Source organism: Berghia stephanieae, chromosome 6 (genome assembly GCF_034508935.2).
Source record: "Berghia stephanieae isolate SIO BIC M18660-M18661 chromosome 6, UCSD_Bste_1.3, whole genome shotgun sequence".
NCBI lineage: Eukaryota > Metazoa > Mollusca > Gastropoda > Nudibranchia > Aeolidiidae > Berghia > Berghia stephanieae.
Window position 1 is genome coordinate 52,493,698 of NC_088365.1, and position 25,844 is coordinate 52,519,541.

The 25,844-nt window shown below is 39.5% G+C and overlaps 1 protein-coding gene across 7 annotated transcripts in view; it reads left to right on the forward strand.

The window, feature by feature from the left end:
• The window catches only part of LOC144975246 (uncharacterized), a 78,102-nt gene extending 53,031 nt beyond the window's left edge, over nucleotides 1-25,071 (forward strand). For all 7 annotated transcript variants that reach the window (XM_078919152.1, XM_078919147.1, XM_078919149.1 and 4 more), the window contains 7 exons: nucleotides 318-373; nucleotides 17,671-17,723; nucleotides 18,184-18,264; nucleotides 19,872-19,981; nucleotides 21,250-21,595; nucleotides 23,111-23,257; nucleotides 24,057-25,071. In XM_078919152.1, the coding sequence (XP_078775278.1) occupies nucleotides 318-373; nucleotides 17,671-17,723; nucleotides 18,184-18,264; nucleotides 19,872-19,981; nucleotides 21,250-21,595; nucleotides 23,111-23,257; nucleotides 24,057-24,264 (1,001 nt within the window). In that variant the 3' untranslated portion in view covers nucleotides 24,265-25,071. The remainder of the gene's footprint in view (nucleotides 1-317; nucleotides 374-17,670; nucleotides 17,724-18,183; nucleotides 18,265-19,871; nucleotides 19,982-21,249; nucleotides 21,596-23,110; nucleotides 23,258-24,056) is intronic.
• The last annotated feature ends 773 nt before the right edge of the window (nucleotides 25,072-25,844 follow it).

Genomic DNA, 25,844 nt, shown 5'->3' on the forward strand with positions numbered 1-25,844 from the left:
CCCTGTCATTAAAAACGAGTCTTTGATAGGCGTTGTGGTCTTGTGGTGTAAGGCTTAACTTTGGACTGATAGGAACCTGGTTCGAGACCCCTTCATCGGCCGTGCTGTGTTGAATCCTTGAAAAAGACTCTTTACTCACATTCACTTACCGAATTTAAGTATTATTTTTTACCGATTAAAAAATAGTTTTATTTTATTCGATTTCTATTTTAAGTGTGAAATATTTCCTGGGATTAAAGCGCTTCGATTTCATTTAGTTCATAATGCGCTATATAAAAGTTGACATGCTCTGTTTTCTCTCTCTTCCCACATTTCAGCTGTCAAGTTCTTCCGCCAACGGCCCCATACAGCCAATGTACGATTTCAAACTGAGGTAAGATATCATCGTTTAATATTATTGTTATCATTATCATCGTAATCACCAAATGATGATAAAAAAAATAAAAAAAAATAAAAATAAAATAATAATAATAATAATATAATAATAATAATAATAATAATAATAATAATAATAATAATAATAATAATAATAATAATAATAATAATTCATTGTATTCGTTGAGCACTCTACCATATGACGAGGAAGTTAATTCTGAAAAGACCAAAGCCTTAAGATGCCTTTTAAACATCTCTTCCATGAGGAATGCTGGAATTATTTTGGAAGTTTGTTTTTTTCTAGAAGAGCGTTGGGACTTTTCTAGAAAAAGTAGAGATCTCTTACCTAGAGGAGACAGCGATTTCCCATCGGGTAACGAGCTAAGACAAATGATCCCAAAATACGTGTGGCAAACAGACCCATTCATTAGCAATGACGTGTATAGCTACTGGTATTGGCCGTGGGATATTTGCTGTAAGCAAACTACTTCGTCTGTACAGATTGAAGGCAGCACAACGCTGTAACCAAGTTATGTATATTAACCCTCTCCTTACCACCGATAGGAAAATCGTCACATTAGTTACGATGCAACAGACAATATTCTCATTCTGATTTCTCTTGTACATCACAAAATTTGAAGAAATGCTTTGATTACACTCTAGATACTAAAAAATGTGCTTTAGAGCTCGCTTGTTACTTTTTAGTTTGAGTAAGAAAAGTCTATTCTTGTGTTGGTTTGGAGTGAATTTTCAGGGGAAATTCTCAAAATAGCTGGCAAGGAGAGAGTTAACAGGTCCGATAACCGAACGTTTGATTTAACGTTGTTGTAATAGACAAACTGTTCCGTTGGTTTGAGAGTTTTCCCATAACAACAATGAGCCTATGACAATTTGTGTTCATGGCATCGACTTTGTGGATGGTACAATCTGGCAACTGTCACACATTTCACGCTGCCTGGATCTAAGGTCTGGCCCCAAACCCCGTCACACACAACATGGCTGGATGGTACAATCTGGCAACTGTCACACATTTCACGCTGCCTGGATCTAACGTCTGACCGGCCACAAACCCTATCAGACACAACATGGCTGGATGGTACAATCTGGCAACTGTCACACATTTCACGCTGCCTGGATCTAAGGTCTGGCCCCAAACCCCGTCACACACAACATGGCTGGATGGTACAATCTGGCAACTGTCACACATTTCACGCTGCCTGGATCTAAGGTCTGACCGGCCCCAAACACCATCACACACAACATGGCTGGATTGTACAATCTGGCAACTGTCACACATTTCACGCTGCCTGGATCTAAGGTCTGACAGGCCCCAGACACCATCAGACACAACATGGCTGGTAGAACAGACAGACACAGAGAGATTTTAGCTCCAACTCTGTCGTGCTAGAGAAACAAAAAAAAACCAAAAAAAACCACACTTTTTTTTTCAAATTTTGTCCAGAAAGCTCGTCCTTCAAATATCGATAGATTGAAATGACCCTCAACTAGTCCCAGGTTTGAGAGTTTTTTGACAAGACGAGGGTCGTTTAAATATCTGAGTCGACATGAATTATTGAAATGACGTGACGTATGGATGAACAATGGCTGAAATAAAAGTGTTTCATCAGATGACGGTAGGACGAACAATGGCGTTGTCCAAAATGTGAAATAAGGTGTTTCATCAGATGACGGTAGGACGAACAATGGCCGTTGTCCAAAATGTGAAATAAAGTGTTTCATCAGATGACGGCAGGACGAACAATGGCCGTTGTCCAAAATGTGAAATAAGGTGTTTCATCAGATGACGGCAGGACGAACAATGGCCGTTGTCCAAAATGTGAAATAAGTGTTCATCAGTGACGGCAGACAACATGGCCGTTGTCCAAAATGTGAAATAAAGTGTTTCATCAGATGACGGCAGGACTAACAATGGCCGTTGTCCAAAATGTGAAATAAGGTGTTTCATCAGATGACGGTAGGACGAACAATGGCCGTTGTCCAAAATGTGAAATAAGGTGTTTCATCAGATGACGGTAGGACGAACAATGGCCGTTGTCCAAAATGTGAAATAACGTGTTTCATCAGATGACGGCAGGACGAACAATGGCCGTTGTCCAAAATGTGAAATAAAGTGTTTCATCAGATGACGGCAGGACTAACAATGGCCGTTGTCGAACTGTAATGAATGTGGTTTCCGTGTGGCTTGCCAGTCAATTTACAAGACAACCACAATTATGATTACTTAATTACCTCCATGACTGCCCTTGGTTATATTGTGGGTTCGAATCCTGTCTTCCAACCACACGCTCCAACCCCATGCCCAATGCGATACAAAGCTGCCACAAGCTGTGGCCTATCTTGGACTATCATGAACCAAAATGAATTAAACAGCTTTAAACAAATAAAAGAATAACATGTCAAAAAAGAAAGTTTTGGACTCAAAACCCTTCTCCAGCCAGTAATAAAAATAGTTAAAATATTGATAATATTTTTATACTGTTGTATGGATTTAAGCCGAAGAAGGGTTTTGGGCCCGAAACATTCTGTGCGTGGTATTTTGTCCTTTTTACCTATTTATTTATTTGTTGTTGTTGAAGCTGTTGTGTTTATTTACGTTGATCACGTGTGCCTGTCCAATGCGAGCTAAAAGCGGAACAGTTCATTTTGCCAGACATAATGTCTTCCTACAATGGCAGATCTTATGTTGATTTATGGATGTGTGAAATAGGGGCCATCTATATCCAGGTTTTTATCATACCGAGTCATCGATCACATGATTTGTTACTGTTCAATTATTGGATATTTCTTTAATAAATGTAAACATGCTGCTTTGTTTATGAAAGTTGTAAACATACGTGTCAAGCTGACCAAAATGACCAATCGTGATGGTAGATGTTTCAAAGGCTGTGAACACTTTTCCCTGATCCAATGTGACCTTGACCTCGAGCACATAGAAAGGTCATATTGACCATCCCCATTACAATGGACGCCTATCGATACTCACAACATCCGACAGCCGGATATAACGTACCAACACACAAAACTATTCGTAACCTTGAACGTTTATAGTTTGATTGACAGAATTTAGTGAGAACTAATCATTAAAGTGACTCTCTAAAAGCAATAACAAAGATGCGTGACGTCAATTTCGTTCCTTCTATGAGCTATAATCGGTAGAATAGAAAACTCAACCCCAAGCAGACTGTGTGAAATTCTGTAAGAGAAATAGATCGATGGATAGATAGAGAGAGAGAGAAGAGAGAGATAGACAGACAGACAGACAGAGAGAGAGAGAGAGAGAGAGAGAAGAGAGATAGACAGACAGACAGACACACACAGAGAGAGAGAGAGAGAAGAGAGAGATAGACAGACAGACAGAGAGAGAGAGAAGAGAGAGGGAGAGAGAAGAGAAGAGAGAGAGAGAGAAGAGAGAGAGAGACAGAGAGAGACAGACAGAGAGAGAGAGAAAGAAAGAGAGAGAAAGAGAGAAAGGGAGAGAGATAGAGAGAGCGGGGGGGGGGGGGAGAGAGAGAGAGAGAAAGAGAGAGAAAGGGAGAGAGATAGATAGATAGATAGAGAGAGAGAGAGAGAGAGAGAGATTAAAGCTATTACCCGATTACTTTATGAGCCAATATATTATGCGATCATCGTATACGTCACCCATCGCCCCGATTCGGTGTTGTGTCCAGGTGGACCAGAATAGGAAAATCTGAATTCTCAGGAAAAACGATGGAAGTTTCCAAACCTGAGACTGGAGTATTTTTGACAACCGGCATTCAATCTTTTCAATGGACATTTTAATTGAAATAATTCATCGTCCAGACACTGTCGTCAAATTTGATGATCTGGTTCACCCCGACAGTAGACCGCATTGAGAGGCTGGGTGACATTTATACAATTCATAGAACGGACTATCGGGAAACCCACCTCCCACTTAGTTCAATGTTGTGGTACGTATCGTGCTCCAGAAAGACGCGTATTTAAAAATATGGCCAGAAAACTCGTCCTTCAAATATCGATCGATTTAAATCACCGTCATCTTAGCAAAAACTCTCAAACCTGGGACTTCGCGAGATCTTTAAGGAATCCCAGGTTTGACAGGGTTTGTTTTTTTTTTTTTGGCAAGACAAGATTCATGTAAATCGATCGATATTTGAAGGACGATTTTTCTGACCAAAATTTAAAATCCGTGCCTTCCAGATCAGGACAATCAAGTGACTAATGGATCTGACTGTGTAGCGTTAACTTGTTTGTTCAAGCTCTTTCAGCTACTGTAAATCACCTATTTTTCGTGTCAGGAGTTATTATTTCGTGATTTTCACTATTGGTTTTATGTATGTTGACCCAGCGATAATTTTGTGTGAGATTCATTATAATATGGATGACATCAGATAGGCCAATGGATAGTTTACGTATGAATTATATTGACGATTCATGTATAAGATCAATATGATTGATCTAGTCTGATTGACGGACCTCTGGAATAATCAGACCGTTGATGATGACAGCCAATTGGATTTCATGTCTGGTGCCTGTCGTTGATGGATTGTGTCTGCAGTCATTTCTAACTGCTTGGATTGGCACTGACGCATTGCGACAATCTAAACTAGGGCATTTATATAGCGCAATATCCAATAAACCTTTTTGAAGCGCTTTACAAGAGGCCCCTGGCCAACAGCAACACGTAATATAGAACGAGACATGGTGCCTGTTAGGCGATATTACATTTTTTTTTAACAAAGGCAACGCTGTTAACGGCCAGGTACTCATTTTGCATATGAGTACGGTGAGAGAATGTGAGTAAAGAGCCTTTTCCAAGGACCCAACTATGCGCCGAGCGAGGCTCGAACCCAGGACCTTCCGGTCCGAAAGCTAGTGTCATACCACAAGACCACATAGCCGCACAGATCAATCTATATAATATGTGTCTCAAAACGGTGTTATGGAGGGATGGCCAAAATTAAATTCCACATTTAGTGTCGGTAATTTATGCTTTAAAAAAAAAACCCCATTGAACTTTCGTACTCTGGAAATTTGGTATTTTAAAATTTGGCCAGAAAACTCATTCTTCAAATATGACCCTTTTAAATGAACTTTATCTTGGCAAAATAAAATTGTCAAACAAAAATGTTTTGGGTTGAGATTATTCAGACATGTATAGCCTTGAAATGAATGGAAGTGAATGTAACCCACTGTGTCAGCACGGTATGACGTCATAGCGATGTTGATGGCGATAATAGACTTTATAACACAACAATATAAAACTAGGGGGAAAGTTGGCGTGTGTTTTATAGAGTTGACGAAGTAGAGTTGTATAAAATGTGTGAACTCGGCATATCATTTTTCTGTTAATTTTATCTTTAAAGTCAATTTTAGAAACCCGCTTTGCTAGGACGGGTTACATATAGTCTGATATCCATTTCATGGACAGGCACGTACCAATGTAACAGGACGGGTTACATATAGTCTGATATCCATTTCATAGACAGGCACGTACCAGTGTGACAGGACGGGTTACATATAGTCTGATATCCATTTCATAGACAGGCACGTACCAGTGTGACAGGACGGGTTACATATAGTCTGATATCCATTTCATAGACAGGCAAGTACCAATGTGACAGGACGGGTTACATATAGTCTGATATCCATTTCATAGACAGGCAAGTACCAATGTGACAGGACGGGTTACATATAGTCTTATATCCACGTTTTAAAAAATTTGGCCAGAAAACTCGTCTTTTGAATAGGGGTCGATTACATTGGCCCTCATCTCGTAAAAAAAAAACAACAACAAAAAAAACTCCAAAGGCCAGGACTTACGAAGTCCCAGGTTTGAGAGTTTTTGTCATTTTAATCGATCGATGTTTGAAGTAGTGCGGGGCGGTCCTTGGCAAGCTTAAGGACCACGGTCCTACGGTCCTTGAGAAATGAAGACCGCAAGGACCGGTCCTAGGACCGGTCCTTTTCGACATTGAACATTCCTGAGAGACTGTTGGAAATTCGAACCGGTTTGACCTTTGAGACCATGGGATCGTTCATTCTTGAACCGTTAAAGACCGCTACACGATGAAAACCGTGGTCTACAGGAGTAAAACACACGGAGTAGTCACACTCATTTCAAATTGTAACCTAATTAGAGAAAGGGGTGATGCCTTCTTTATTTGCTCACCGTACTTCATTGTTACTTCGATAATTTAATAAAATTTGAAATTTTTTCCCCATTAACGGAGATAATGGCATCGCCCAAGGCGTTGATCGAGTTGTTCGTGGCGTTGATACACACACGCAACTCCTACCCCCCCCCCCCCCCCACACACACACACATTAGAGGGCAGCGAGCATTGAAGAGTAAGAGAGAGACGTGAAGTTATAATAAGAGGGGGTGGATGAGGTAATAAGAGGGGTCGATGGTGACTTTTCGCCAGATCTAACAAACTCAGCTACCCATTCATTGCTGAGTAGACAGGGATTCAGAAAAAAATCGACTGCACCCGGGATCGATCTCTGGCCCTTTGCGTATAAAGAGAGTGCTCTATCAACTGAGCTATCGGGGTCCCCAAATATTCTATTGGACTTTTTTTAAAATTCAGACGTTATAACTGGGTTTTTTGGAAGGAAGAAACTAATTAAACTCATATTATTTGATTAGTAAAAACACCAACGAAATTTTAATATTATTGTATTATTTTAAATGACAACACTGCGATAGAAAGGAGTGGTGACAAGAGATGGACAAAAGAAAACAAAAAATCGGATTTGCTACTTGCTAGGTTCGACACACACACACACACACACACACACACACAAACACACACATCTTTAGTAGTCACATACATTTCAAACAATAACCCATTAGAGAAGAGGGGTCATGCCTTCACCATAGATCATTGTCATTGCGATCATTATGGTGTAGTAAATTTTGAAATTTACCCCGTATAATGGAATCGTCCAAGGCGTGCGCCTCCTGTTCCCCCCATCTCACACACGAAAGGGCGGTTTGCGGAGTGGAGGTTGGTGGTCGTCTGCCTGTATGGTCGTCTGTGTCGTTTAGTGTATGGCAAAGGGGGTGGGTGCGATTAATTAAGTGGGATGGGTGGTGATTGGTGGAAGATAGGCAACCGAAGCAACGAATCGCTGGGCAGGGTTGCCAGTTTGGCATTTTAAATGCCAGATTCCAAAAATCTGGCATTTTTGAAAACCGTTTGGCATTAGAAAAATCATTTGGCATTTGGCATTTTCATTTGGCATTTTCTTTTCTTGTATATTATACTTCAAATGTCCCCGTGTGGTGTCCGGGGTCCCTCAACTGAGAGGGTCAAGAATAGCCCAACGCCAAGCCAGCGTGTCGTAAAAGGCGACTAATGGTGTGTGATTCCCCCATCTTTGAGTCACCTGGTCCTCCAGGTTGGGGGTTGGCAAAGGGTTAACACCCTTTCCGTTAAACTCAAACCGTTACAGAAACACAGACAGACAAACCAAATCCTTTTTTAGCTTGGGCGACCGAAGAGTTTCTGGAATTACAGAATTTATGAAGGACAACAGAAGGCCACGAGGAACATGGAGAAGAATTAAAGAAGCTGATATACAGAGAAGTGGTAAGACCTGGAATGAGATAAAAAAGTTGGCTCAGATAGAGAAGGATGGAAACTGTTTGTCTGTGGCCTATACCCTGACCAGGGTGAAAAAGGCAATGATGATGATGATGATACTTCAAATGACACCTTTTCTTAATTATTTCTAAACGCGTAAAAACAAACATCTTCACATTTCTTTTTCATTCTTAAAATCCAACCGTGGTGTAGTGGTTTAGCACTCCACTTAGTAGTCAGTAGGTAAATAATTACCCCAACAGGAAATTTAGTATAATTCAAAAAAAAAATAAATAAATAAATAAATAAATAAAAGAAAAAGAAAAGAAAACACGCAAGCCACCAGGATATGATAGTAAATTGTCTATCAAAAGTGAGTAGTTTTCTTAGTGGGGGTGGGAGTCAACAGACTTTGGCATCTTTTTGAGTGTTTTGGCATTTTTTGAGTCTTCCCCTGGCATTTTGTTGAAAAATAATCTGGCAACCCTGCGCTGGGGAAGTAGTAGGCTATGGCGCGAGACCGTAGGACCGTGGTCCTTGCAAGGACCGCCCCGCACTAGTTGAAAGGTGATAAGAAGTGAGGACCGCCGCCGATCTTCCCCTAAGGGACCGGTCTTCGGTTCACAGCTAAAAGACCGTCGGACCGCGGTCTAGACCGGTCTTCAGCGCGGCACTAGTTTGAAGGACGAGTTTTCTGGCTAAAAGTTTTAAATACGCGTTTTGTCAGAGTTGGCCAGTTTCTCAGGAAATGAAGTGAGCATAAAAGAGCTGTCACATAAATTGACGGATATTTAGCGTTCGTGGAAAGTACGTTTTTACAGGGTGTGACGTCGCTGTTTGTAACTGGCATGGCCATAAAGTCGTCTGCGATTTAAACAGTTCAATGCCGTGCTCGAGAACAACATGTTTATAAAGATTTGGCCAGAAAACTCGTCCTTCAAATTTCGATCCATTAAAATATCCCTCATTTAGGCAAGACAATCTCGCGAAGTCCCAGGTTTGAGAGTTTTTGCCATGATTAGGGTCGTTTAAATCGATCGATATTAGAAGGACGAGTTTTCTGGCCAAATTTTTTAATACGTGTTTTTCCAGACTCCGCCAGTAAACTGGTTCCGTGTTATGTCATGTTGACAGCTCATTGCCGATTTGACTCAAGACTGGTTCAGTGTTGGATTTGAATATTCTTTCACGTTTGGAGAGTTTCAGTGTTATTTTGATTTTCATTCCAAACGGCTGTGGATTATTGAGATTCAAGGCGACGTGCACAGGTCTGATTACCGAACACAATCGTATGGCCTGTCTAATGGACAATGTCTTGCGTTGGTTTGAGAGTATTTCCATCACAAGAATGAGCCCATAATAATTTGGGTTATCCGACCTGCAAATAAGTACACGTTGATACAGGGTGATTGGATGAAATGTGAACATTGTCATATGAACTCTTTCATTATACATCACCATTAAAATACACGCCAAGCCTGAAACATGTAGCCCTCATTTCAATTAAAGTGACACTCAGCTGTCAGAAGCCATGGGCTGTAACAAGTTATAAACAAAAATGGATATGACAGCTCCAGAAGAGAACAAACTACCAAATACTGACCGTTTCGGATCAAAACCCTTCTTCAGCCAGCACCAATAAAATATAAATGCATTTCTTAAAATCCAGATAAATTATTTCTCTGTCCTCCAACTGTTTTTTTTTTTCTCTAGTAATGTATATAATATGTTTTTATTATTTTGTTGTTGGCGGATGAAGGGATTTGAACCCGAAACGGTACGTGTTATGTATTTTGTTCTTTGTTGAAGCTTTTCTATTAATTTTTGTTTATTACTTTTTACACTTCAATTAAATGCCCCAAGAAGTGTTCACATTTGATTCAATCACCTTGTGCACGTCAAACTTAAAATGCGCACACTCCAACCTAGACGTCTAGAGTACACATAAAGCGTTTATAAAATAACCCTGTTTCATTTTACAAATCAAGCTTGAAATGTGCACACCAGAATTGAACGCTCTTTTATAGTTACGACACCGACATCAAGTGTTCGCGTGTTCATAGAATCAGACTGTTAACGTGTCAGTTGTTTCTTTTCCAAGAGGGCTGCATTATGAATGGAAGTCCCGATAGCTCAGTTGGAGAGCACTCGCTTCACACGCAAAGGTACCGTGATTGATCCCGGTTGCATTCGAGATTTTTTTTTTCTGATCCACCCGGCAGTGAATCGATAACTGAGTCTGTTAGATTTGGTGGAAAACAGTTTGCGATAGACTAGCGTCCTATCCAAAGGATGGCACGCAATTGCTAATGTCCGTTTCACGCTATAGAAACCGGGATAAACCCTAGCTCCATGGGCCGAATGGCTCTGTAAGACTAGTACATTATGAATGACTTCTTGAAGAGGCAGCCCCCATTGTGATAAGAACTGATTTCACACCGAAATACATTCTTTAAAGACGATTAACATTGGATTATGTTTCAGTATTTGTGCTATTATTATTTATATTATTCTCTCCATTTCAATGCCCAACCTTTGATCACCAAAAGTGAATTCTCGTGTTTGACGGATTCGCGACTCCACACAAGTTGTTTTCTGTTGCCTGTTATTAATCTATTATGTTTCCCAATAGAAGAGAAAAAAAAACTATTTATCGTAATGACCTGGTTTGGTCCACGACAAACTCCAAATGACTTGTAACGAGATATTAATGGCGTTATTGAGTTAACACGTTTACTGTCGGTAACTGTATTTTTCTTAGACAAAGCTAACGTTTGACAACATTTCTTGTGTTTTGAATTACAAAATCAATAATTTTTTGGCACCTGGTTCAATGTGACATCTTACCGTGTTGAAACGACAAGTTACTTACTATATGCCAGGTCTGATAGAAAATGGACTCATCGGCAAGATTTTGGTTCCAAGATTGTATCCTATTTAAACTAGTGTGATAAAATACAGTAATCGATACCGGAACTCGGTGGAAATAAATAATCATTGACTATGTTGGCGTGGAGAAATCTTGGCCGATCTAAAACAAGCTTTTCATTGGCACGGCACCATGGACGTACCTTTGTACATCTCCGTCTTATCACGGAATTACCACAGTCCAGAAGGGTAAGATATACCTTATATCTTTGTACATCTCCGTCTTATTATACTTGTGTACATCTCCGTCTTATTATACTTTTGTACATCTCCGTCTTATCACGGAATTACCACAGTCCAGAAGGGTAAGATATACCTTATGTCTTTGTACATCTCCGTCTTATTATACTTGTGTACATCTCCGTCTTATTATACTTTTGTACATCTCCGTCTTATTATACTTTTGTACATCTCCGTCTTATTATACCTTTGTACATCTCCGTCTTATCATGGAAATACCGCAGTACAAAAGGGTAAGATATACCCTATACCTTTGTACATCGTCGTCTTATCGTGGAATTACCCAGTCCTTAAGGGTAAGATATACCTAAAGGTTTAAGATATTCACTTAAAGTTTTAGAGCACTGATTTAAGGTATTCACTTAGAGATTTAGAACACTGCGGTTTAAGGTATTCACTGATAGTTTTAGAACATTGTGGTTTAAGTTATTCACTGATAGTTTTAGAACACTGTGGTTTAAGGTATTCACTTATAGTTTAAGAAGACTGTTATTTAAGGTATTCACTGATAGTTTTAGAACACTGTAGTTTAAGGTATTCACTTATAGTTTTAGAACACTATGGTTTAAGGTATTCACTTATAATTTTAGAACACTGTGGTTTAAGGTATTCACTTATAGTTTTAGAACACTGTGGTTTCAGGTATTCACTTATAGTTTTAGAACACTGTGGTTTCAGGTATTCTCTTATAGTTTTAGAACACTGTAGTTTAAGGTATTCACTTATAGTTTTAGAACACTGTGGTTTAAGGTATTCACTTATAGTTTTAGAACACTATGGTTTAAGGTATTCACTTATAGTTTTAGAACACTGTGGTTTAAGGTATTCACTTATAGTTTTAGGTTTAAGGTATTCACTTATAGTTTTAGAACACTGTGGTTTAAGGTATTCACTTATAGTTTTAGGTTTAAGGTATTCACATATAGTTTTAGAACAATGTGGTTTAAGGTATTCATCTGTAGACATTTGAACTCACTTAGCTGTTGTGATTTAAGGCATTGTGGATCGTCGACTATTGCAAACGCTTCAAAATTTAATTTTAGATCATCTGAATCTAATCATTGAAGTGACGTGTGCAGAATCTCATTTCCGTTCCATCGTCACGATCGATTCAGAATGAAAATGGAGACTTTTACTTTTACACGTTCTCCGCCATGGCGTGAGTTTGAATTCAGTGGCGTGGCGTGGCTGTGAGACTTGTGCAAGTTGCTGCTGATGTTAAAGTGACAAAAAAATGTGACATTTTGTTCTTGTCACTTTCAGGAACTACAAATTGTCATTCTGTTCAACCAGATATGTAACTCATCGTCTCTAAACGGTCATATGTCGGAGTCGCCCAGATGTTTCAAAGTCGTTTGAAGTGAAATTGATCAGAAATTAGAAACGTTTGGTTTTAACATTTAAGTAAACCTTCAGCGGCATTTGGCTCTTGGAGCCGGAGTTTATCCCGGTCTCTATAGCGTGAAACGGACAATAGCAATTGCTTGCTATCCTTAGGATAGGACACCGATCTGTCATAAAGTACTTTACGCCAAATCTTGCAGACTCAGCTGCCCATTCACTGATGGGTGGACAGGGGGGGGGGGGTCAGAAAATATCTCGACTGCACCCGGGATCGATCTTGGTCCCTTTGCGTGTGAAGCGAGTGCTCTACTAACTGAGCTAAAAACAAACGATTTCTATAGCTCTTACAAAGCCTTCAATACTTAACACAACTGTCATACTTAGGACTGCGTATTCAGGGTTTTTCATATGAACTATCCCGGCATATAACTGTTTTGATACGATATGTCACATATATAATCGTCAATCTAAGTCGCCTTTTAAGGACTATAGAAATGTTTAGAATCTAAACTACTGACATAACAACGTATTGAAGCGATTGCCACATATGACATGTACTATTGAATAATTTTACAGCTAAAGCTTATCATGGGGTTACCTGCGACAAAACAGGTAAGATTGCAAAAAGTATATTTTGTGTCCAATTGGTTTTCAACACATGCATGGCATATAGACATTGTTATTTCCATTTGATGTTCAACACATGCATGGCAAAACGTATATTTCGTGTCCAATCGGTGTTTAAAACATGCATGGCAAAAAGTATATTTCGTGTCCAATCGGTGTTTAAAACATGCATGGCAAAAAGTACATTTCGTGTTCAATCGGTGTTTAAAACATGCATGGCAAAAAGTACATTTCGTGTTCAATCGGTGTTTAAAACATGCATCACCAAAAGCATATTTTGTGTCTGATTGGTGTTCAACATAGGCATGGCAAAAAGTATGTTTTGTGTCCAATTGATGTTCAACATAGGCATGGCAAAAAGTATGTTTTGTGTCCAATTGATGTTCAACATATGCATGGCAAAAAGTATATTTTGTGTCCAATTGATCTTCAACATAGGCATTCAAAAAGTATATTTTGTGTCCAATTGATCTTCAACATAGGCATTCAAAAAGTATATTTTGTGTCCAATTGATGTTCAACATAGGCATGGCAAAAAGTATATTTTGTGTCCAATCGATGTTCAACATAGGCATTCAAAAAGTATATTTTGTGTCCAATTGATGTTCAACATAGGCATGGCAAAAAGTATATTTTGTGTCCAATCGATGTTCAGCAACATGCATGGCAAAAAGTATATTTTGTGTCTGATTGGTGTTCAACATAGGCATGGCAAAAAGTATATTTTGTGTCCAATTGATGTTCAACATAGGCATTCTATACTAATTTGTCACCCATGGGTTTTGAGGACATGTATAACCAAAAGTATATTTTGTTTCCTATCGGTGTAGAATACATGCATGAAAAATATTATAATTATTTAGCCATTGTTGTCAAGTTATGCATAATAAAAGTATCATTTATTACCCATCGGTGTTAAGTTATGCATTAAAAAAGTATAGCTTGTCACCTATTGTGTTGAAGACATGCATGGCCGATGTATAATTTGTTACCTATTGCCGTTGAGTACATGCATTGCAAAATGTATAAATTGTGATCAATAATTTATAGATAGTAATAATTTATAGATAGTAATGTTATATGGTATAAATAAAGCCATTTTGTGCTTGATTAACTTTTTATCAGATGACGTCACAAGTATAAGCGTGTTTATTTATTTTCATGATTATAACGCTCCTACTTTAAGATAATATAAATCCAATTAATTATAGAAAGTTACAAATTGACATTGTACACACCTGAACCCGTTGACCTTGTTCTGACATTGTACACACCTTATCCCTTTGACCTTGTTCTGACATTGTACACACCTTATCCCTTTGAACTTGTCCTGACATTGTGCACACATTATCCCTTTGAACTTGTTCTGACAGTGTACACACCTTATCCTTTTGACCTTGTTCTGACATTGTACACACCTTATCCTTTTGACCGTGTTCTGACATTGTACACACCTTATCCCTTTGACCTTGTTCTGACATTGTACACACCTTATCCCTTTGACCTTGTTCTGACATTGTACACACCTTATCCTTTTGACCTTGCCTGCATGTAGCATTCACCTGATATCTCTTTATTTTGGTTTATTATTTTTACTTTTGTTTATCTTGTTGATGTTGCTTATTTGTGTATTTATTTGTTTGTTTGTTTGTGTGTTTTATATTCGGGTGCGGCATGATTCATGTGATTTATAGATTTAAAACAAAAGTTTGTTGATGTTTGACTTTTGACGGTTATAATTTCAATGATATTTTTTGCCGTTTGTAAATTGTACGGTGTCGTTTTAGTACTGACCACCTGGTTGTTGTCAACCGGTTCATCTCTCAATTCTCTAACGCCTTCCTTCAAAAACTCCCCAAAACCCCACCTGATTCCCCCTTTGCTTCTTTTCTCCATCATTCTCCCCATCAGTTTCTTCTTCTTCTTCTTCTTCTTCTTCTTCTTCTTCTTCTTCTTCTTCTTCTTCTTTCTTCTTTCTTCTCTTTTTTCTTCTTCTTCTTCTTCTTCTTCTTTTTCTTCTTCTTCTTCTTCTTCTTCTTCTTCTTCTTCTTCTTCTTCTTCTTCTTCTTCTTCTTCTTCTTCTTCTTCTTCTTCTCCTTCTTCTTCTTCTCCTCCTCCCCCTCCGTCATCATTTTCATGGCTTTCACAATCCTCCTCCTCCTCCTCTTTCTCCTCCTCCTCCTTCATAATTTTCATGGCTTTCATAATCCTCCTCCTCCTCCTTAAACGATAGTCATTGCGACGTCTCCAAGGAATCCCAGGTTTGAGAGTTTTTACCAAGATGAGGGTCATTTAAATAGATTCTTTATTTGAAATACAAGATTTCTGGCCAGATGTTCAAATCACGTGATATCCACGAGTACGACATTTGACTGGCTATAGCCATTATCTGTCATTGGACGACTTGATCTGCCATCTGGAAAAACAAGTATTTTAAAATTTGGCCAGAAAACTCATCCTTCAAATATTGATCGATTTAAATGACCCCCGTCTTGACAAAAACTCTCAAACCTGGGACTTCAAGGAGAGATTTCGATAAGTCCCAGGTTTGAAATGTTTTGCCAAGATGAGGGTCATTTTATTAGATCGATATTTGAAGGTCGAGTTTTCTGATCCAAATCGTAACATGTTTTTCTTCATAGAAGGACAGTATAGATATTGTTAGATTCCAGGGGGTTTAATATCATCGTCTCTGGTCTTTGATAACAAACGGTATGGCTGTCTGACTAGATAGGGCTATCATAAATGCTTGACTTTGAACAATTTGTCTAGTGACATATGTGACCCATCGTGTTTACAGGGTATCATGGCGGGACGTTTTAGTTGTTGGAAATGTTAAGACAGCAGATAAACCTGCCGTGGCGATTAGCGGCTGTGTGGTCTAGTGGAATGGAAGGTCCAGTGTTCGAGCCTCGCTCTGAACGGCGCATAGTTGAGTCCTTAGAAATGGCTCTTTACTCACATTCTTTCACCTTACTCAGATGTAAAATGACAACCTGTTCGTTAACAGCGTTGTCTCTGTCTGCGATAAAAATGTCATATCGCCTAACAGGCGTCACGTTTCGTTCTACGTGTTAAGTGTTGCTGTTGGATGGAAACCCCATGTGAAGCTCTTTGAGCAGGAATGGTGGATTTGGCATGCTGTAATTTGCTGGGGGTTTTCTGTTTGTTTGGGTTTGTTTGTTTTTTTGTTGTTTTTTTTTTGCTTTTTTTATTTCTTTCTTTCTTTACATAACGACCACCTGTCTATAACGACAAGGAAGGGTGTTGATATTGGGTTGCCGTTATAGACGAGTTTGACTGTGTGGACAACCAAAGACGTAAGACATTCCGTGTCAAGGTCATTTGGTTTATTTGGGGAGAAAGGGGAACGTTTGCTAAAAGAGTGAACTTCCAAAATAACAAGTTTCTGTGTCTTTCAAGTTTAATTATGAAAATGTTGCTGCTTGAAGCTCGAAGGACAAAAATATTGATAAATAATGAAAGGTAAGCTTCAATATATTGAACGAAGACAGATAATGTGGATGTTTCGGATTTATCCTTTATCAACAAACCACAATGACTGAAAGAAACACAAATGACAAATGAGAAATGTGAGACATGGTTCACTCTGACACGACACCAGATTGCGGTTGTAGGTGACATATCATACATTGCATTGACCACCGTGTCCGTGTTTTGTTCGTGATGTGTAATCGCCATGAGATAATGGGGACATAATGGTCAGTGGTCATCCAATATTGACAGGCCCAGGTGTCTTGAAATGTCCAATGGCGATTAGGCTATTGAATTCCCACCCTGACAACTTGAGAAAGTCGGACATTCAGGAGACATTGACTGGTCGGTTCAATGTGTGTACAAAATAACAATAATTATTAACCCCCCCCCCCCTAACAACAACAACAACAACAAATTCAGCCTGTCTCGACCGGGCATCGAACTTCAAACCTCTTGGTGATACCACAGAGCCCTATCCATGGTCGTGTAATGGTGACACGTGTGACTGATTATCAGGAAGGCTGGGGTTCGACCCCCAGTAGAGGCAGTGTTATTTATTTATTCTATTTATTTATTTATTCTTTGGTGATTTGATTTTGGTATTTTTTCCAGCTGCCTTTGCCACAGTTTCATACAAGCTTTTAATAGATTTTTTATCTTACTTCAGTACAGGATTCCAAATGGATACTTATTAAGCTGCTAGAAATTGTGGAATGTAAAAAGTAATAAACAAGAATGAATGTGTCAGCTTCAAAAAAGAACAAAATACCAAACACGGAACGTTTCGGGCTCAAAACCTGTCTTCAGCCAACAACCAAAATATAGAAAAAAAAAAAGAAAATGTCATCGATTTGGGGTTTTTTTTTTCGTAACCTTTTTGTTTGTATTGCTTTTTGTTGTTGGCTGAAGCAGGGTTTTTAGCCCGAAGCGTTCCGAGTTTGGTATTTTGTTATTTTCTTGAAGCTGTTCTTTTTATTTTTGTTGGTATCTTTTCAGCTTCCAAATTGTAGAATTTCATAGTTTCAAGGAATATGTGTCAATGTTCCATTTCTTATTTATTTTACAGGATCTTCAAGAAGCGTTTGACAATACACTGGAACGGTACAGGGTTATGGCACGGTTAGTGATATGGAATGGTCCCCCCCCCTCTCTCTCTCTCTTTCTCTCTCTCTCTCTCTCTCTCTCTCTCTCTCTCGCTCTCTCTCCCCTCTCTTTCCTCTCTCTCTCCCTCTCCCTCTCACTCTCTCACCCGGAATCGATTACAGTATCGAACAATTGAAAATACAGAATTCAACAGTTGATTTTTAATCGATATTCTATATGACGTACTTTAATAGGCATTCAGGGCCATTAGATCGATCTTGCAAAACGCTTTTTGTACGTTTGATGGATATTGGGTTGTATAAATGCTCAAGTTGGGGAGGGGGGGGGGTTGTTTTGTTTTGTTTTCTTTTTTTTTCTAATCTCTTGCCGAAACACAATGCTAACTGTTGTTTGAAAATTGCACTAAAACCAATCACACGGATGGATATAAGATATGCCTACTTTAATATTGTTGTGTGTTTGTGTCTCTATTCAGGCCAACACTCGCCAGTGATAATCTACACAGAAACGATGACATGGCTTTCTCTGAGAACTGGCACGAGAGACAAATAGAAAGGTAGGGATGACACTGACACGGTATGACGTGTGTACAATGGAATGACACGCTATGACGTGTGTACAATGGAATGACACGGTATGACGTGTGTACAATGGAATTACACGGTATGACGTGTGTACAATGGAATGAACGGTATGACGTGTGTACAATGGAATGACACGGTATGACGTGTGTACAATAGAATGACACGGTATGACGTGTGTACAATGGAATGACACGGTATGACGTGTGTACAATGGAATGACACGGTATGACGTGTGTACAATGGAATGACACGGTATGATGTGTGTACAATGGAATGACACGCTATGACGTGTGTACAATGGAATGACACGGTATGACGTGTGTACAATGGAATGACACGGTATGACGTGTGTACAATGGAATGACACGGTATGACGTCTATACAATGGAGTGGCGCACATGCCAAAAAGTGAATGATAACAAATAAGTTACACGTGCGCGATGCCGTCGCCTAGGCAATTCCATGAAGGAAAATAAATAACCCATCAAACAAACGTCTGATGTCAACAGGAATTGCCCATGTTGTTCAAAGTGGGTAAATTGGGGGTTAATTATATTGGTCAAGGGGAAAAATGAAAGTACCAAAACGGGCCCGAACCCTGAATCTTCCGCGTCACCTTAACCATGTGACTACTTTGCCCCCCCCCCCCCCCCAAAAAAAAAAGTGAATAAATGATCAGAAATATGAAGTATTGTGCTTACACACAGTATGTAATGACCTATAACCTACTTGTACTTACTTCTTCTTTCCCCTCATGATGTCTTTATGACTGAAGGTCAACAAGATTCAGAAACGCTGTGGTCTTCCCAAACCCGGGCTGAGACCCCACAGAGCTTCGACGTTAGTGTAATCTTATCGGGCCAAATGGTGGCCCTTTCCTCATTGTACTTTGTACTGTCCTGCAAAACATGTGTGGCATCCTGCTTCCCCTCACCACATTCAAAAATGTCTGGTTCTCCAATCTTAAATAATTTGAACATGTTGTGGTGTCGGGGACGATTATGTCCGCAGCGAAGTCTAAAAATGGCAACTTGATCTTGTCTTTTGAGATTTTTATGGTGTCAAAGATGCCTTATGGGGTCAAAGATGCCTTATGGGGTCAAAGATGCCTTATGGGGTCAAAGATGCCTTATGGGGTCAAAGATGCCTTATGGGGTCTTGTACTTACATTATTTACGCCCTTCACTCTGACTGGAGCATGAAATGCCATCACGAATCCCTTCCAACTTGTCTGGCTTTGTTCATCTTAAAGGTTTTAATAGGTTTTTATGTTTAATTCTTGAAAAAAAACGGTTTAAGATAAATAATGAATTACTACAGATGCCTTCCTTCCTTTATATTGGCCATATTCGTCGTTCATCCTGTCCAATGGATTTTAAATGCTTCACTCTTTGATATGAGTATGGTTTGTATAGATTTTGTTTGTTTGTTATTGTTTGTTCGTTTGTTTTGTTTATGTGTTCGTTAGTTTGTTTGTTTCATAAATACTATCTTGCACCTACAAGCAGCTACTCATTCACGTCTGAGTCAATTGGGGTAACGAGTGTAACGATGATCATATCCTCCCTCCAATCCCCAGACACATGTTGATTCGAATGCAGAAGGAACTGAGGGCCCAAAGTGCCAGTCAACGCAGACAAGTCCTGGAGCAACGGAAACAAGAACGGTTCAGACAGCACCAGGAACAAGGTCTGGAATGGACGGGCTTTGGTCACGAGATTTGTATTCTGTCAACTCGGGGGGGGGGGGCTGAGATTGATATTGGAATGATCGAGGGATAGGCCTCTGTCACCTGATTCACGGCAACAGCGACAGTTTTAATCTTTGGAAATTACTTGTTTATTCAGACTTAATATCGAAGTTATTCTGGTTATTTTTGTTTCTATTTTTTAAAAACAAACTATATTTGCAAAAGCGCCTAAAAGGCTGCACAAATCCTCCTTCGTTCATTGTCTTGTCTGTTTGTGGGGAAAAGTGAATAAATTGTGAATATGAATTTTAGCCAGAAAATTCATCCTTCAAATATCAATTGGTTAAAATGCTTCTCATGTTGGCAAACACTCTCAAACCCGGGACTTCAAGGAAGTACTTAGCAAGTCTCAGGTTTTAGAGTCTGTTTACCAAGATGAAAGTTATTTTAACCAATCAGTATTTGAAGGATAACTTTTCTGTCCAAAATTGTGATGATGTGATATGCAGAGTAGTTCTATTGTAAATTGTGGGGCTTTGTGGTCTAGTGGTATCACACTAGTCCACGGACCCGTACGTCTTAATTTCGAGTCCTGCTCTGGGCAGTGCAAACTTGAGTCCTTGGAATAGGCCCTTTACCAACTTTTTCTCACTGCACTCAGGTGTAAAATGAATATCTGGTCGGTGTTGTCTTTGTCGAAAATAAATGTAAAAGCGCATTACAGGTGTCATGCATTGTCCTAAATGTTGAGTGTGCTGCTAACTCAGGACTCTTTGTAAACCGCTTTCAGCACGTTTCGTAGACATTTAAAAATAATTCCCATATCTTCCACTCTAAGCCACAAATAATTCTCATGTTTTGATATGGAAGATGGCAGCCATTTATAACTGATGCATTTTGCCTTTAGCGTATCATAGGATTTCATTGTCGCCATGGGTGGCCGTGTGCTCAAGTTGTATGACTCGCACCTTTGGATCGGAAGGTCCTGGGTTTGAGTCCCAAGCGGCGCATAGTTAATTCCTTGGAAAAGACTCTTTACTCACATTCTCTCACCTTACTCATGTGTAAAATGAGTACCTGGCATTTAACAGCATTGTCTCTTTCTGAACAAAAGCGTAATATCACCTACCAGGCGTCCTGTCTCGTCCTACATGTTATGTGTTGGTTAGGGATCCCTTGTAAAGCGCTTTGAGCACATTTAGTGGATATTGCGCTATATAAAAGCGTAAGCTCATCCATGCCTGTCTTGAACCCCGTGTTTCCCCAGACCACGGTCCACAGAAATCCAAGTTCCACGCCCACCATTACTCCCACTCCTCTCTCAACCCACCTTCACGGTGCGTCACCGTCCACGGGTCAAGGCCGTCCCAGACGACCCCGACTCCAACTCCCGTGTCATCACGACCTCACACGTCCACAGGTCTGAGAGGTCACCAACGTCTCCACCCGAAACACGTCAGCAACGTCAACATCCACCCGGCCTCTTACCAACAGGCCATGCAGCAACTCGACAAACAGAAAAGACAGCAGCAACAACAGCAACAACTAGCACAGCAAGAACAGGAAACTCTCTTGAAAGACAAATCTGAACTCAGTCAAGAAAAATCTTTCAGGTAGGAAAAATGTAGAGGAAAAAATAACAGATTTATTTACCAAAAATGTTTTTTTCTCTCTGCCCTTTGAATAAATAGGGAGAAAAACACCAACTCGCCCAGTTAGATTAAAGAAAAAACAAACCAAAAAAAAAAAACCCAAAGAAAATGCCTTCAGCTTTTATATACAGCATAAAATCTACTAAATGTGCTCAAAGCGCTTTACAAGGGGTCCCTAGCCAACAGCAACACTTAATATTAAGGACGAGCCTTGACGCATGTAAGGCATTCGTTGTTCTGACAGGGAGAAAGCTGTCAACAGCCAGGTACTCATTTTACACTTGAGTATGGTTAGAGAATGTGAGTAAAGAGCCATTTGGAAAGACCCAACTATGCGTCGCTCAGAGCCGGACTCAAACCCAGGACTGTCCAGTTCGTAGTTGAGTTTCATACCAGAAAACCACGTGGCCACACACGTCATGAAAAAGCGTCCAAGATACAGCATTTAGAAAAAACCCCAAAACATTTGATTTAAAATAAAGTGAATCTTTTTTGTTGTTTTTTTATTTAAATAACCATGGTGGACTAGCAGGTGATTTGTTGTTGTTTAAATGTGAGATTTTGTATAGCGCAATTTCCATTAAATATGATTGAAGCTTTTTACACTGGGTCACAAGGAAAACTAACAATTAACATGTATGACGGGACATGATGCCTCTTAAGTGCTTTGACAAAGAGACAAGGCTGTTACTGGCCAGGTATTCAATTTACCCTTGGATGTTACCGGAAGGTTATTTATTTTACCCCTGCCTGAGTACTTTGAGGTAATTTGAGTAAAGGCTTCCCCAAGGACTCAAGAGTCCAGGATTGCTCACATCGGACTCGAACCAGAGACATAAAGGTATGGGGGGGCTGAGTGTTATATTTGTGTGTCTATGTGGTCTTGTCGTATGACTCTCACCTTAGAATTGGAAGGTCCAGGATTTTAGTTCCAGTTTGAGTGGCGCATAGTTGAGTCCTTGGAAAAGGCTCTTTAGTCACATTCTCTCACCATACTCAGGCGTAAAATGAGTGCCTACCCGTTATAGCAGTGTAATAAAAAACTATTGTGATATCAATATTAATATATTGATATTGTAATAAAGTGCTTGCCTCGTCCTACATGTTGAAACATTAAAAAAAAATAAAATTCCCTTTATTCATCCCCATGGGGAAATTTGTCGTTAGAGTCTATTCCAAGGGAAGTCTGGAATGACCCAGGCGTCAGCCGCAGAGCAGCGCCGCAATGTGAACTAGGACGAGGTGACTTGCTCAAGGCACAACAGCGCAGCGGTGGGTAATTGAACTCGGTACCTTTCGGGTACGAAGCAAAGAACGTACCACTGAGCCATGCTGCCTGTGTTGCTGTTAGCTGTGTACCCCTTATAAAGTGCTTTGAGCACGTTTAGTGGATATTGAGCTATATAAAAGCTTTAGTTATACAACCACAGGACACAGTGGCACGTATAAAACAAACCTTTTCTATTGTTTATCAAGATTTCGACTACGAGAGAAGGAGGGAGTGGAGCAAGCAGACGACCCGTTGGCGGGTGAGAAGACCAGTGTGGACCTGTGGGCCATCGACCCCAGGAACCCACATGCTGTCAGACCCAAGTCGAGGAAATCTATACCCAGTAAATGCCAGTAAGTCATTACACCATAGGGTAGATGGGTATCTGTAGTGGTGTTGATGGTATCAGTGTAGTGGTGTGTATGAGTAGTAGTGTAGTAGTAGTAGTAGTGAGTAGTAGTAGTAGTAGTAGTAGTAGTATAGTAGTAGTAGTAGTAGTAGTAGTAGTAGTAGTAGTAGTAGTAGTTGTTGTAGTAGTAGTAGTAGTAGTAGTAGTAGTATGTAGTAGTAGTGTAGTAGTAGTAGTAGTAGAGCAGTAGCAGCAGCAGCAGCAGCAGCAGTTAGTAGTAGTTAGTAGTAGTAGTTAGTTGTTTGTTGTTGTGTTGTTGTTGTTGTTGTTGTTGTTGTGTAGATAGTAGTAGTAGTAGTAGTAGTAGTAGTAATAGTAGTAGTAGTAGTAGTAGTAGTAGTAGTAGTAGTAGTTGTTGTTTTTGTTGTTGTTGTAGAAGTAGAAGTAGTAGTAATTGTTGTAGTGGCGATGGTGGTACTGATAGATAGACATAGATTTAATATACAAGATGGACATTAAGACTTGTTTACCGTATTGAACGCTGTCTTTTACCGCAATGTCACGTGGTGCTCATAGCGAAAAGAAACAAACATTTTATTTGATTGCCTGAATCAATCTTACAACAACTCTATGATGACCTACAGATGACTTTATGACCTTCAGCTGTGCACATAGAAAGATGCGCGTTGACCATCTCCATCTATAAATCTTTTTTCGTAAATTCTTAATACTGATTCACAAACAAACCAATGTTCAACATCATCGATAATCAATTATTCTTTTATTCTCTTTCTTCCAACCAGTCGTTACGTCCTGGTCACCAAACCCAAGGTCAAGCTGACTCTACCTTTACCAACTCCCCTGGAAGAAGAGCTCCTAGCAACCCGGTTCCCTGACCAAGGCGAAAAGGTGTATAAGAAATATGAGGGTCTTTTGTACAAGCCCCCCAAACGGCCCATGTACGGCATAGAATACACGCCATTCCAGACATTTCCCACCTACACAAACTGACAATACACACCATTCCAGACATTTCCCACCTACACAAACTGACAGTACACACCATTCCACCCATTTCCCACCTACACAAACTGACAGTACACGCCATTCCAGACATTTCCCACCTACACGAACTGACAGTACACGCCATTCCAGACATTTCCCACCTACACGAACTGACAGTACACGCCATTCCAGACATTTCCCACCTACACAAACTGACAATACACGCCATTCCAGACATTTCCCACCTATACAAACTGACAATACACGCCATTCCAGACATTTCCCACCTATACAAACTGACAGTCGACATAGAAACGTCGATGTGAAGAAAAAACTTGAATGAACAATTTGAAAGTTTTACAAATTATTGTAATTCTGTTTGGCTTTTCATCAATAGTTTGTTTTTTTATTTGATTTTTCATGACAGCCAGTTTTGTGAACTTTGAACTTTAGATTCCAATATTAGATTCCACTCAAACAGGGGAGATTACTCAATAATTATTATGTTGTATAAGAAAAACGTAATTAATTAGTTCCCTTGATATATTCATTTGTTAACTGTTTAGACTTCATCAGCATTATAATATGAGCTTCCAGTGATTTCAAACCAAAGACTTCTATTTGAAATGCTCAAGTCAGTACAAGACATACAGATCGTTAAATTGTTGTTGTATTTATTTGTGATGTAATTATTTAAAATGTTTTTGTGTAGAAATCCACTCACTCAACGGGATGCCAAAAACTGAATTTGCAATATCTGGATTCTTGTGTTATTGTAGTCTTAATTCTTGAATATAAGATTGTGCTAGCTTCTGCCTCTTTTATTGTGCGTTTTTTGTTCGTGTGTGTGTGTGCATGTGTGTGTATGTGTGTGTGTGTTTGTGTTTGTACGCGCTAATGTGTGCGTGTTGGTTCACGCGGACTTGTAATTTATTATTACAGTAATATAAATGCAATAAATTGATCTGATACAATCTTTAAATGGGAGATGTCGGGTGGGGTCTTTGACCTCCTATGGCGGGCAGGAGGTCACGCTGTGTCTTCTATCCCCTTATATCTGTTTTCCGAGCTGTTTTCTGTCTTTGTCTTGGCATACGTTTACTTAGTTTTGTCCTAGCCCTGGCCGAAGTCCTTGATTGGGAGGGAAACAATCAAATGTATAGTTCTAGTTTTGGGAGATGATGGTTTTTCCCTTGTAATCTCTCTGTTATATACTGTTCTTTTTATTTATTTTGTTTGTTTTGCTGTAAATATGTAATGGTTTGTAAACGTGTATTCCTCTTTGTGGGGACCTATACTTGTGTCTGGATGCAACTTTTAGGTGATCTCAAGCTAAGTACATTGCTGGTTGCTCTTGGAATCTACATCCGTTTCCTATTTGAACCAATTCCCCTTTGTCTAGCATTTTCTTGGGTTTTTAAAAGTGTAATTCTATTATTTTTTGACTACACCATAGTCTTCCTTTTTACTGGCGCTCCAATGACCTACATGTGTCACTAGCGCCGTAAAAAATTTTAAAACAAAACAAAACAAATGAGTCATGTCAGAAGTGATTCAGTTTGATACAAATATCAATGTGATCCAAA